This window comes from Montipora foliosa, chromosome 4 (assembly GCF_036669935.1).
Source record: "Montipora foliosa isolate CH-2021 chromosome 4, ASM3666993v2, whole genome shotgun sequence".
NCBI classification, from domain to species: domain Eukaryota; kingdom Metazoa; phylum Cnidaria; class Anthozoa; order Scleractinia; family Acroporidae; genus Montipora; species Montipora foliosa.
This window is the reverse complement of record NC_090872.1, coordinates 41,908,011-41,923,184: the sequence shown is the minus strand read 5'-3', so window position 1 is coordinate 41,923,184 and position 15,174 is coordinate 41,908,011. Positions and strand designations below refer to the sequence as shown.

Sequence of the window (15,174 nt, the reverse complement as noted above, 5' to 3'; positions counted from 1 at the left end):
TTGCATCAATGGGTTGCCATATTTTCTTAGTTATGGTGCTCTGCGCATGCGCGCGGAGCTCAGCTATAAATACATTGTATATGGAGCACATGTAGAATTGAATAAAGGGGTAGCTTTCTGGTGATGACATAGGACTTTTCTCGTCGTGCGTCTTAAGCATTTATGTCTCGTAATGTTTCGGCCAAAAAAGATCTCATTGCCGGCTAAATAAACTTTAATAATTTAAATATATTTTGTGGAAAGGTCTTTCATTTTTAACGCCCTAAAATCATTGGTCTTAAAATTAGATTCTTAGCTTGAAGAAAGGGCTCGAATTATAGCAACAAAAAACACTAAAGGGCAACTTCCGGTTGACAGCCTCATTTTCATGCTATAGGAAAACCGGACTTATTTTGTTGGTCCTGTTTAATGGTGTTCCCATGCTTGGATCTTTAGGGACTTTTAGTATGTCCATGTATAGTATATTTCTATCTGGTCAATGATGAGAAAGCTTCTTTGCAATTAGTTACAGGTCCTCCCACATAATGCCTGGACTATGAAGCCGTGGCTTCACAAGCGAGTTTTTTGCTCGCGCCGGTGATGCTATTTTTCCAAATTTTATCGTGTCGCGAGCGTGCGATGAAAATTGCAAGTGTAGCCACCTTTGAACTGGCGATGTGACAGCTGAAAAAATTGCAGAAAAAAATTACGAGAAATTTTTTCCTCCGGTTTTTTCAGCTGTCGTGTTGCCAGTGGCGACACAGCAAAATTTGAAAAATCACATCACTAGCGTGAGCAACAATCACTCATGTAGCTGTGGCTTAAAGCCCTCAGAATGTTACTTATTGTCACGATGAACAGAAAGATAAAGTAAAAGACGAGGATGACCTCATTTTTATGGTAGAAAAAGGTCCCTTTGGGAAGAGTCATGGTGATATTACTGCAGAGTGAACTCAATTCAAACCTTGACAATAGACAAGTCACCCTCTTCTGCACCACAGTAGTCATATATGGCCACTACGGTTTCAGCTGCTTGCTTTTCTGGGTCTTTTACAGTTTCCTTTTGGGGTACAGGTGTCACAGCTGCTTGACCCTTTGGGAAAAACCATTACACAGAGCAATATAAAAAAAATAAGGATGGATGCAGTAAGTCCAATAGATCTATTGCTATTTGTTCATGTCCAAGACACATAAGCTGAGTTGGGTCTCAAATTGCTAGTGATAATATCTTGCTGTTGAAAATCCATCAGAACAGTAGAGATAAGTTGTAAAATATTGGTCTTTAATTGTGCGCGAACCTGACTTCTGCTTGTCAAGTTGCCTTCACCAAATTGCTAACCCAACTCAGTTTGTGTGTTTTGGACAACTCCTATAAAGTGAGTGCACAAATGAAATACCAGCTGTTTTAAAAGAACAGACTAACAGTTTCTCCCTAATTTGGACCACTCTGTCAACAACTAACTAAGGTAACGTACTTGAGCTACCTATACCCCAGACATAAAATATATAAGATTGAGATTCGCTTCCCTCCCTGCTGGTTGTGGGGCAAGCAAAGACAAGACAAGGCAGATATCTTAACTTTGCTTCACAATCTGCTCGTCCCACTGAGCACATGTGCCTGACAGTGACTTTCCTGGCAGGTAGCTGGTTGCCACAAACCCTCCACTGGCCTTAGCTGGTCGGTGTGATACTGTAACAGTAAACACCCACATATATGAACAGGTGGATTAAGAACATCAGGCTGAAATTTGGCCAATAAAGCACCATATAAATAAGAACAAATTCGGCCTGATAGGTAACATGTTCTCAATACAAAGGGAAAGGGTATTAGGACAAAGCCATTCGCAAATTAGCACCGTCCTATATCAACAATCTTGTCAAAATTAAGCCTTTAAATTCAAGATGTGGACTGCGATCTAACGACTCTCATCCGAATTTTAAAACTTTAACAACCCTGGGCGACCGTGCTTTCGTTGCTTCGGCGGCAACACTTTGGAACGATTTACCTTCAGATATTAGAATGGCCAAATCTGTTGACACTTTTAAAAAACTTTTAAAGACGTATCTTTTTAGTGAGGATTTTTATTCTTAGTTAGCTTGGCTTTTAATATTTTATACAACACATGATGTAATTAGTATTTATTATTTGTTATTTTATTCCATGTATTGTTGTAATGCGCAGTTGATCATCTTGCCATGGAAACTGCGCAATATAAATTTGTAATTTATTATTACTAATTTATTATAGGATAAGGAAACAATACATGTAACTTGTATCAAATTACTATGGTGTTCAGGACCATTACAAACAAAAAAATCTAATATATAGATTAAGCCAAGCCTAAAAGCAGAGCTCCCTGGTTATTTAATCTTCCTGCCTGTAGGGTTAGTGAAAATAAAAGGTTTCAAATTGTCCACGCTTTGATGTTTCCAGTTGCTGCTTTAATAATTAAATCATTTTCTTTTCTTTCCTCTGCACAAAAATTCATTGCCTAACTAGTGAATTCCATGGTAAATTTTACACTAAAAACTGACATCGCATGAATCAATTCGACCGACCGACCCAATATCAGGAAACACATTCCACAGTAAACGAAAAAAAAAAAGGTGCTTTAAACAAACTTCTGAAAACACAAGCTAGTGAAATTTCCCCCTAATTTTACAAGAACTCATTGCGATTACGTGTTTATAATATAAGGGCAAAATTTTCTTGTCACTGTTGAGGCAAATTGAAAATTAGTTGGGCAAACAGATTAAAAAAGCACTTGTTCACTCGCATTTTAAAGCAAAACAAACAAACAATTCAATTTTTATCTTTGTGTCTAAAGTAGTATAGATAACTGTTATTTAATTCCAGTTGACAATAAAAATTCGAGTTTCATTCCTGAACAAAGGAAAAACCAATTAAACCACTATTCAAAAATACCCATCCACTTTAACTAATGCATCCGTAAAAATAACAAACGGTTTAGTGCCCAAGGAAAGAATTTCTTGAGTAACTTTTCCCACCAAGTATGAGCTATTACAATCCAATCGAAAACCAGTACTTGGTCAGCAGTCAACTTAAAAAAAAAAAAACAGCTGACCTCGGTGAGCTCTAAGCTTGAGCCCACAATATGGTCATGTGAAACTGGTCAGTGGATACCTTGTTTTGACAGGTGTCAATTATTGATCAAACCATGGATGTCCAATATCAAAGATGTATGCTGTAAACTAGCTCTGGAAAAGGTAGCTGATCGAGTAGTCGCTGAAAATTTGGAAAACTTGTGGAGAAACCATTGCGTAAATGTAATGGGGCTGTTTTTTTTTAATGTGTTTATTACCCTACGAACTAAAGCTCAAAATGAATGCATGTTCTTGAAGTTCTTTTCCTTTACTTTTGTGAAAATTGAGCAGTATTTTCATCCTCGTCCGCTTCAATAGTGCGGACCTGTGTGGAAACAACCAGCAATTAAATTTCACAAAAACCACACTCCATAAGATGAACCTGACGGCAATGGAGAGACATTGTACAAAACACTAACCAAATGAAGATGACAGCTGCTTAAAAGTTTGAGAAAGTTTTTTTCGAGGTGAAAGCCTTTCATCCCTTCAACTATCGATCCTCTCTTGGGTTCCAGTCCTTCCCCAACAGGTGACGCAAAAACGTGACAAATGAAATTTTCTAAGAGCTTTGCAAAATCACATTGATTTTACTTGTTTAGATCATCGGTGACTCCAATTTTTTTAATCATGAATCACTTACTTTACTTAATATCTACAAAATATGAGGAAATGAAAAAATCCGCACCGTAAGAAGTTATCTTTTTTTAACGTTTTCTTTCCACGTGCCATCGAATTCTGGTATCGGTTGCAATGGATAGAGCTTACGAAAATGCTCGTCGAGGATGAACTCTACTGTTTACGACATCCCGAGTGGCATGCAATTATCTAAAAATCCCACTCCTAAAAACCTATGCACTGAAACATTATTTTTATGATTTTCGATGGATGAGCAGATGATGCTACATCTTGCTATTATGACCAATATCTCGAAATTAAGGCATTTTCCACTGCCATTTTCTCCGAAACAATTTTTTTTTCATTTTTAGAGTAAATACTTTATGACCTAGAGAAATGAAGAAAATCTCACTGTAGGAAGATTTTGGCCAGAACGTCCTTAAACCTCTAGTAATATATAATTTGAGGTATTTCTGAAAACAATTTCAAGAACATTTTAAGAACACTTTCAGGCTGATTTCTTACTATATAAGCACTCCTCAAATAAGAACACAACCAGCCTTAAACCTGCAAAAAAGTGTTCTTATATGCAGGTGTTGACTGTATCTCTCTTAATAATGATGATGATGATGATAATGATAATAATTTATACACAGAGCTACCTACAGTTCTCCGCCTAGCTGTTGTGGTTTTTTTTTATCTGGCATCCAGATGTGTATAACTGTCATAATAATAATAACAACAACAATAACATAACAAAGAGAACAGTATTACTTACAGCAGAGGGAATTGGTGGCAATGGCTGAGATGCTATGAATCCTGAAGAACTTCGCATGTAACCTCCACCTTAAACAATTAAAATTAGTAGAGTTTAACTCAGGTGTAAAACAATGTTGTTACAGAGGTAAAAAGGGAATTTAAGTTTAAAGTTCTGGTTTAAAATTGTCAATGGAGCCAACAGATTTACAAATTGTTCCAGAATTCAGCAGCAGCAATAGAGAAAGCGAGAAGACTTAGCTTGAGCTTGTTGGATACCACATGTTGATATCCTATACACGATTTGGATTTGCTCTGGTTCATTTCCTGGAGAGATGACATCTTGAATGCAATATACAGCTGAGTGTCATCAGTAGAGAGGTGGAAGAACATCTACCGTAATTTCCGGGTGATTACCAGCGGGTACTGTGTTAATTTTTCCACAAACAGTTCTTGGTGCAGGTTACAGGAAGGTGCGGGAAATGTGATGATTTTTAAATCTTCCGGTATAGTTTTAAAACCGTAAGTAGGGAAAAAATATAAAAGTCATTAATGAAACTGTTCCTAAAAACTGTAGATTGCCTTTTTTATTCCGCTTTAATTGCCTATCGTTTATCACGCGTGCAATATTACTTTCATACTTTGCTAATTTCACAGCAGCGAGCTTCTTTCTTTGTTTAGTTGAAAATAAAATAGGATTCACCAACTGGAATAATAAACTCAAAACAAAAGAATAAAAATGTGAAAAAGCAGGCTTTAAAATAATTCACACAAAAAAACTGATGCCGAAATGTTCATTTCATGGCGCCTCTACCGCCCACATAATTAATAAGAGGTGATTGTCGCACGAGTGTAAACAAACATTCACGGACAAAAATTTTAAAACACCAGAACATTTGGCGCATCAGTAAAATATTCCTAGCAAGCACTGCCTAAAGGTAAAGAGTATTTTCCCGTTTCAAGCGATTTCTTAGAGTCAGTAGATCCTCAGATATCGATATTTTTTAGAACGGATTTTTACAAGCGGTATCATTCAATGGAAGATCAAAAACAATAGGTGTGAAAACTTATCAATTTCACCCTAAAGGACATTTTGTTAACAAAAACAATGGTTGAAGTTTTTATTTGATTCAAAACGTTATAAAAAGGTAATTGACTGAATGAGAAATATGCCCTTCAATCATTTACGATAAGTGTAGCCATGAACAATTTTGAGTCAAAATGCCAGTGTTAAACGCGGACGTTAGAGTTTTACTTTTGAGTATAAGCTCAATGTTATCGCTCGTGCAGATACGTTTGTGAGTTCACGAATTTCTTTGTTTTTGGGTGCGGGTTATCTGCTAGTGCAGGTAATCTGTTGAAATTTCTTTCTTGTTATTGCAAAAAATGACCGATGCGGGTAACCGCCCGGAAATTATGGTAATGCCATCCAGCAACGTCACTAAGTGGGGAGGTGTACATTGAATACAATAATGTACCAATCACAGATCCCTGGGGCACAACATACACAGTACTTGAGGATGTGAACTGCACAACATCCATCCCGACACTTCACGAGCATAGAGATCAAGCAGTAATACTTGTAGGGCAGCAGAGCTGACAATACTCTGGAGTTCATCAAGCAAAACAACCAAAGACAATCAGTTGACCACACATGGTGCAGTGATCAAAAACAGCATCTAAACCGTTGGCTTGATCAAGCTCACAACAAATTTTCCTACTTTTATCACCGAAGAAAGAACAAAATCAATAGCCAAGGAGGGAGACAAAATATTATCATAGTTTTACTTCTGGACAACGGTGAAATATTTCACTAAAACCTGACCAAGGAGATCTCAAATAGACTAGTTCGCAGCATTTGAAATTGAATAGGAATTTGTTCTATGAAAATAGTATGTTCTTGTAAACTTAACATTGACACATAGCCTTCACAATCAGACTAAAGACTGTAAAATTGCCAGAGCCTCTCAAGCCATTTCCTTTTTCTCTTTATCAAAATCCTCTGAATACTACAGCATAGCCAGGCAAGTCATGAAGCCTCTTCTTGACGAGAGCACGTTTGTGAGTCAGCAGCTGGCAAAAAATATGCTCCCAGCCCATGTTCGGTGATTGGGGCAACTATCACACAGTGATTGTCACTTTGTGACGACCAACAACAGGGTGAAGGAAGCTGCAAGTGAAAACTTTACCAACATGGGATACGGGTTGAAACTCTACAAACAAACTAACACAAGCCAACCAACTTCCCACCACGACAAGCCCGACTCTGCGACGTTTACACGCCAAGCAGTCAGCAAAAGACTGTTGAACTCGCATATGTAGGCGGTGGCACATTTGCACTCAGATTTGGGGCAAGGCCTTGTGCACGATGTTGCTTATCAATGTGATATTCTATTACTTACTCAAGTTCCATTACGATTTATTGTGCACAGATGCCCACTTAGTTTGTGATTAGTCCAAATATGTTTTGACAGAAGACAAAACTTTTGGTCTTTGCAAGTTAAAGGCACATTAACTTTATCAGCACAAAGTACATATTTTTAAAAAAGCTAAAAAATCCGCACTTAATGGCGTAACAAAGAAGGTGTATCATGCCTTTTGTGCCCTATGAACAGGGATCCAAATAGTGCACACTTCGTGCCTTGTGTTTTTCCGTTCCCCGATCATGCCCATTGAGCCACTCGTTCCTTTTGTGCCTTAGTTATTAATATTTGCATATTTCATACATCAAGCCCTTTAAATTGTTCCTTTCATACCCTGATTTTTCGCCAAAAACCAATGTGTTTATAACATTTGCTGTAACTTCATTTGATGCAAAAAAAAAAACAAAAAACAAAAATAAAAGTAATGAATTGAAAGTCATGTCTCAGTGTTTTCTTTCAGTAATCGCAGTGAACGTTTATATCTAAGAGATCAGATAGTAAACTCAATTTTCATGGATGTCTTCTTTGGGAAAAACGTGGGCACAAAAGGCTCAGGCACGATCACGACAGCTCTGAGAACAATAAGACATGATAGGCACGACAGGAACAATAGGCACCGGAACCAAAGGCAAGATTTAGACTACAAAGATGTTTTTTCTGCGGCCAGTCAGAGTGACATTGTATACAAAAGCTTTTATATTTAACCCAGTGTCAGAGAAAACAACTGGATGGTAACGGTAAACACGATCTATGTGCATGGATTTTTTGCCATGATCTTTGTCTATTTCTATTTTAATACGAAAATTAAGGCAATTAAGCCCAGAGAGTTTTTCACAAAAAACGTGGCATTCTTCTGACTCGGATCTCAATTGCCCGGGTGCTCTTCACCAACACAAACAATGTCCACCAAGCTGACCTCCTATTTCTTCATGTGACAAGGTCTGACGCAAAACATATGCCCTCACCATGGTCGACATGGCCTCAGGCCAAAAGGAGGCCAAGCCTCTGGCCACAAAAGAGACCAAAGAGGTTGCTGAAGCTCTTTTCTTGCATCTACAAGCAAGGCCCTCCCAGGTGGCCAAAGCTTCTCCAGGTCAACCCTGGGTGTGAATTTATGGGTGCTGTCAAAAAGCTGCTCTGTTGTGCCTGGATGGCCTGTTGATTTGAAGGAGCAAAGCTCCCCTCATGCATTGGTGTTCGGTATTGTTGTTCTGTAATGTTGCATGCTGTGCAGAGGTTGCCCTGGGATTCCTTGAGCCACAGGATGTGATCAACCTGCTCTGCTGACTATAAGTCGATGCATACACTTGAATGTGACCTTTATAATTCTGTAGCTGAAATCCCAAACTGGGCTGTGTCAAAAAAAACTTCCCATTAACATAGACAAGACAAAATGTAATGATCATGACTGACAAGAGACTTGAATCCAAATTGGATTTTCAACCATCAGTGACGCTCAGTGATCATGAACTAGTGAGCAATGTTTCTCGTGCTACTCCGTTGGGTTTGGCTATTGATAGTCACTTCTCGTTTAGTCAACATGTTGATAAAACTTGTAAGCTTTCTCAACGTATAATGCTGCTCAGAAAAATCAGAGTTATGTGCCTCTTAGCCAAAGACTGTTATATTATAATTTGATAATTCATCCTATAATAACCTATGCTAGTGTTATCTGGTCACGTTGTTATAAAGAATCTTTGAGCAGAGTATTGAAGCTGCAAAAAAGGGCGGCTAGGGTTACTTTGCCGATAGAGATTCGCCATCTAATTGTATACAATTATTTAAAAACTAGTTAAAATGGATTCCTTTTAATGAAGAAAATAAGATGAGCAGTTGTTCTCTAGTTACCTTACCCAAATATTTAATCAAACATTTTACTGTTAATAATCAAGTCCATTCTAAAAATACTGGGTATGCTAAATCTAACTTACTTTGGCCTAAGTATATACGTGAGACAGAGGGTGGAAAGTCCTTCTTGATAAGAGCTTGTAAACTTGGAAATAAGTTATCTTTAGAATTAAGATGTAACAATTCTCTGTATTTAAGAAGAGTTTATTTAATGTACTTTTCAAGGAACAGCTTAGTTGAAATCACTTTAGTATTTAGCTTGATATTAAGGTGATTCCCTAGTATTGCACTGCGCATCCTGTTCTGCGCATAACACAGCGTAGGCCACGTTCGTATTAAGGCATGGCTAAGAGGCTTTATGGTCACATTTCACGGCTCAGTTCTGTTTTCTTTGTCTCACAAGTCTCAACGGATATTTCTAAACTAAACAATGTAGCCATGTGCGAATATTAATATATCGAACGTGGCCAAAAACAATTCAAAATGGCGACCTTTCGTGCCGGAAACCTCTCTAGAAAGAAGAATGGCCATTTTCAGAGCACAGCAGTAAAGAGCAAAACAAGAAACCTTTTAGACTCTCGCAAAACAAAAAGTCGAGTGATAGCTTTGATGATGATAAAGAACATTTCAGTCCAACAGTGCAAGTGAAACTTTGCTATCGGAGAGAAGTGTTGTCGAGGGGTCGAGCATGGTTTGCTTTCTGTTTCCTCATAAACGAGGTTGGTGACCTATCTTTTTTTTGGCATAATTTTATTCTCTTACTCATCCTCTTTATGCTGTAAAAAAAAATTAAAAAATTAACGTCAGAAAAAAAAGTTACAGGAAAAAAAGGATTCGTAGGCATCACTCATGGACACAAAATTGTCTCCTCGAGATCACGCACCCGAGGAATATTTGTAGTCAGTGCCTGTTAAGGACGTGTGCCTGTGCCATAGAACAAACATTAAATTATTCCTTTTGAGCAATACAATTCACCTGTTTTGTTATTTTAAGAATTAAGTCAAAGCTGTGCTTCCTGTTCCTGCAAAACGTAGCCTGAACCGATAGAACAAACTTGTCCTTGATAGATGAAGTCGCAATGATTAAATGAGTAACTTGAGCAAGTTATATCTCGCGAACGAGCTTGGTGACCTATTTATTTAATTGCATATTTCGAGTCACCATAATGTAGGGAACAATCGAGGAAAGTTTAAAGAAAATCTTACGACAACTTCTATTACTAAGGAATCACCTTAATTGAACCCATTTACCCCTAAACCGGCCATACTTAGTAGTTTACTCTGTCTAACACCTTAAGACTTAACTCGTCAATGGGTTAATTTAACTTCATATTTATTAGCATTTATAGATTTAGTAGCATTGTTTTTAGATATTTGAATTCTGTATTTTCTCTTCTTTTTTATTTGTAATTTTGAGGGCCATAAGTTTAGTATTAGCTTGACTTTATGTTCTGTGGGGCCGGTAACCCGCTCGAGCTGATGTATGAACTCCAACAGGGACACCGGAAGGTAGGCTAGGTTGGACCACTGGAGAAAATCGTCGATGATCCAGACTTTCTCCAGGTCGTGGATGGTGAGGCCCTGTGAGCTGTGGATTGTGAGCCCATAACCAAGACACCAGTCATCTGTCTGGATAGCTGCCTCGATCGTGACACCAACAACATCATTGAGGACTTCAATCCCTGCCAAAAAGATCACAACACCAAAGCATCTTAGAACCCCCCTCCCCCGTGTCAATTTTGATTGTGTGAAAAGTTTCGGGATTCCTGGAAAAACAACATTCTCTATGCAACACTGAATAGGGGGAAGGGGTGGTCAAGCTAGTCTAAAAACATTTCCAAAAGGTGGCAGGGGACAGTATAAACCTCATCCTAGATGATGACACTGGGGATAAACTTTCTCCTGATTCTTTCTGGTGTCCACTCCATCTCCCTATTCCACCTGATAAAGCCATGGTTGGTCTGGGCCCCTTTCTTTTTCTGTGTATCTTTGGCTAGAGGATTGGTCAGTGTGAGCAAAAGGGGATCTGCTGCCCTAAACAGTTGGGTATCTCTCGTTGATTTCCCACTGCCTCTGCTGATGTTGAGGTAGCTAAGCTGATGCCGAATCAGCGGGTCATCATAGCATGGCATAGTGCAAGGGGAGAGGTCCTTTTCCTGACCAATATACTTGGGATTTTGGCAGTTTGTACAGCTGCTTGTCCTTGTTGCACCACTGGCCTACATCTACTGGGGTAAGGTGCAGCTCACCTTTAAGGCAGCTCACACACAGTTTTTCCCCACAGTTGCAAAGCTTAGATGTATATTGAGTCACTCACTCACTGTGGCTACCCGGACAGCCTCCTTTGGGGGAAATCTCTAAAGTATTGAGAGGAGCTGGGGCTGGCTCCCATGGTATTATGTTAGCACAGTCAGGTGGGGGCAACCAAAGTGCCACTTTGATGAGTGTCTTGCAAGAGGAAGTCCAGCACGCCTTTGTCTGTCACTAGCCTTTTGATGCCGCACCCCTGGTTTTGATCTGGGAGCCAGACCTTGGTTTGATTCTCGAAAGATGTGATGGCTCCGCATACCTTAGGGCTTGTCAAGAGGCCACACTTATCAAGAAAGGCGAGAATTTGTGTTGGGGGCCAACCGTTCTCTGCAAAATGCTTGCCAGACTAGGCGGGGATGATGGGACGATGGGAGTTTTCTGCAAACTCCCCAGCATGGACCTCAGCAAAGCGGGTGCCCATGTCTGAGAAGAGGGTAGTTGATTGAGGCTTTGGTTATGTGGTGGCTTGGGTGGCTGAGGCACTGAAACCATGGGGCAGCTTCACCACAGCCTTGGAAGCTGGCGGGGTAACAGGCTTAAATGTTGATGCTGACAACTTCCCTCATGTTGTACCACCATCAAGTTCCAGAGCCCACTGTGGTTGTGCTCCACCACAGGCCTTCTGGACATCTAGAAGAAGGCTGGATGGAGTTGGTTTTCAGCCGTTGCATTCTCTGGCAACGATGCTGGCCGTGTGGTTTTCCCCAATGGCTCAGTTGGCGAGGGAGTAGTCACCGGCGGTTTTACAGACCTCCTGGAGTCTCTTGTGGTGCTCGCTCGTGCGGTACATGCGACCATCTCTGAGCATGAAGTAGTCAACTGTCAGCTTCTTGTCTTGTTGCCCTCTAAGAAGCCAGACCGTTTTGGGCTTATATCATGTGGCTTCCCAGATGGCCTTCCAGACGTCCCATTCGTAAAAGCAGACCACTCTGATTTGAGGGAAGTGGAAGTTTTTGGACCAAGCGTGGCCATTGTAGACGATGAGCTCTACAGGTTTCCACCTTGGTGGTATGGTATTTGCAGCTGTTGTAGATACCTTTGCCAGCGATGTCCCACAGGCTAATGGGTTGTGTAAGGATTTTCTTCAATTTTGCCACATTGTCAACCATGGTGCCAGTTTCGTGGACTCTCGCCTCACGTTCTTGCATTTTTCTTGCACGGGGTTGGCCCCTTGCCTCTGAGCACCTTTGAAGTGCTCCACTACTATCTGGGCTACACAGCTACAAGTAAGATTGCCCTCGCATGTCGGGCAAGGTTGATGGGGTATGGGTTTCTGAGAGGATAAAGCCCATAAACAACTGACTGGGTACCCCTTTAATAGTAAAGCTTGTGAACTCCTGTCAGAGCACATGGTTAGGGGCAGGTACAAAACACAGGTCACAAGTCACAGGCCATTATTTAACCAATACAGAAACAATCCTAGCTGTTTACAAATCCTAACATTAGGCCTGAAAACGTTTGTTTAGGCCCAAATCAGCCTAGCTTAGCTTTAGTGAATGTTTAGGATTCTTCCTGTGTTGCACTAGATGCAGTATGAGGTGATAGCTGGTAAACATGGAAATTAAAAAGTAAACAATACGGCTGTCTCTCACTTTCCCAGACTGCATTCTATGATACCTGAGTAGGGCTCCAGGCATTTTTCAGATGAGTCAATAATGATCAATTCATTGCTGGAATAAAACACCAGTAAATGCTGAGATGAATTTGCACAACAAGGATGGTGAAAGAGTGAAGTCATTAAAACAGCAAACTTGTGGAAGCACAAAGCAGCGATGGAAACCTGTAGACACATTATCCAATGCAAGATTGCAATTACAGTAGTAATCAAAGGTGGACGCGTGTTTTTGTCAATGGCCATGAACACTGTTAAATCCATTATCGGAAGATTGATGGAAACATATCTGGCTTTTGCCAGGAAGATACTGGTCACCATAGTAGTCCAATGAATGACCAGTGCAATCATACTGAAGAAGATGGAAAATGAGAACAAATCAATTTAACTGGCAAGCAAGGCAGGAAAACATCTTGACAAAGCAATGGCACAGTGAAGGGAAAGCAAAAACTCCAAATAGCAGCAAAAGTATAATAACTATCAGAGCAGCCAAATAATACAGGGCAGCTGTCTTGGTGTCTAACATACTGTATGCATTTTCATTGCTGTTTGGAGTTTGACAACCACAAACTTTTAAGGTGCGAAGTAAAAATCAGTTGCCTAAAAACCTAAATGTGTACTACCAGAAGCATTAACTATGAATTGTCTTAAATTGTAACAACTCGTTTTAAATAGTGATCCCAGCCTACCCCAACAGTGCTACTTTGGTGGATTAGATTAAAAAAAAGACCAGCTTGCAATACAAAGGGAAAAAGATCGCAGGTACATCATTATACACTGATAACGATGATGAGGGACTAAATCTGCAAAAACTCAAAGGTTCAAAGAAACACATCATGTCCAAAAATCCTCGTACAATCGGCGCCAAAATTGTTGAGACACTCTAATCCTTAAGGGTCTATTTCAAGCTCAGCGTGAAAATGCCCGCCTCCCCCTTACTCCGGGGGCAATGTTGTGTTATTTTCTGTTGCCTGTGAGCCATGTGAACAGCCTTGATTAGGGGGAGGGGGAGGGGTATCCTGGAAAAGTACTTTTGGACTATTTCTATGTACTTGAAACAATAAACGTGTGGTTGCCAGTGTGCTCCGTTAGCAAACTGTCTCAACTAATTTTGTCGCTGATTGTAGCTTTTGCAAAAGGTACAAAACAGCATCACTACAGACAGTAAAATTAATTTCTACCTGGGTAGCTATCATTTTCTGTAGCAGCAAATGAACTCTTGCAACCTTGAGTTGACTTCTCACTGCCACCACAACATGTCCACTTGTTTGCAAATATTCCAGGGTGGTATTCCTTGAGAAGGAACTTATTACCACGGCACTCTTAGTAAAATACCAAAACAAATTTTAAGAACATAAGACTATCATCACACAGGCACAGAATCGTGACTTGTTTAATCAATTTATCAAAAAGGGCAGAAGAAAACAGTATTAAAATTACATGTATGTCCCCAACAAGGTGTATCACTTGTCACTGAGCAGATTACATGTACTTTATCAGTGGTATGGATCAAGGATGACTGTTATCTACTCAAGTCAGAAAGAAAAGTTACAGAAGGTTCAAGCTTCAATTCACAAAAATTGTCTCCTCGAGATCATGCACCCGAGGAATTTTTGTAGTCAGTGCCTTTTCAAGATGTGTGACTGTGCCATAAAACAAACATTAAATTATTTCGTTTGAACAATACAATACACCTGTTTTGTTATTTCAAGAATTATATCAAAGCTGTGCTTCCTGTTCCTGCAAAACGTAGCGTGAACCGATGGAACAAACAGGTCCTTGATAGATGAAGTAGCAATGATTAAATGAGTAACTTGAGCTAATTATATCTCGCAAACAAGCTAGGTGACTTTTTTTAATTACACATTTTGAGTCACCATAATGTGGGGAACAATCGAGAAAAATTTCAAGAAAATCTTCCAAGAACTGTCTTCTATTACTAAGGAATCACCTTAACAAAGCTAAAAAAACTTAGAAAGTTGAAAAGTAGACAGTCAAAAACTTCATGTGTCAACTGTTTTCACAAGGTCACTATAAAATATAATATCACTATAAAATGGATCAGTAAACAATAATGCTTGCTTTCTGAATGAAGGGCAGTGCTGTTTAGAAACATGTGCAAGATGTATTTAGTGTTTTTACTATTCTTTAACTGAATTTCTATCAGTTATAAATGTTGCAACATAATGCATCTCCCCTAAGTGCCCTGTGTACATGTATATAGGTCTAGCAAATTGTGGCATTGACTACAGTTCATTTGGGGGGTTATTTGCATTGAAACAATGGACGTCCAGTTCACTGAAGCATGATACGGTCCAAAGAGTAAATAACTTTTACTGTTTTTATAGAAAGAACCCCCAAAAACGTATTGCAGTGTGGGAATGGAAAAATGCGAACAGCTGCTGAATCAATGACTCAGTCATGTCCACAAATTTTGACTTGATTCTTTGATGTAAATTTTAAAATTCATTGCATCTGCCACAGCCATTATGTGATCATCCCATAGACAACATTGTTAAACAAGTAG

At 39.5% G+C, this 15,174-nt stretch overlaps 1 protein-coding gene across 2 annotated transcripts in view; it reads right to left on the bottom strand.

The window, feature by feature from the left end:
• Positions 1 to 15,174, bottom strand: part of LOC138000820 (tyrosine-protein kinase BTK-like) — a 173,915-nt gene that overhangs the window by 106,119 nt on the left and 52,622 nt on the right. Inside the window, exons 4-6 of one of the 2 annotated variants that reach the window (XM_068847478.1) lie at positions 13,829 to 13,969; positions 4,478 to 4,545; positions 944 to 1,072 (exon numbers count right to left, since the gene is read on the bottom strand). In XM_068847478.1, the coding sequence (XP_068703579.1) occupies positions 944 to 1,072; positions 4,478 to 4,545; positions 13,829 to 13,969 (338 nt within the window). The remainder of the gene's footprint in view (positions 1 to 943; positions 1,073 to 4,477; positions 4,546 to 13,828; positions 13,970 to 15,174) is intronic. The other variant, XM_068847479.1, reaches the window with a different exon arrangement.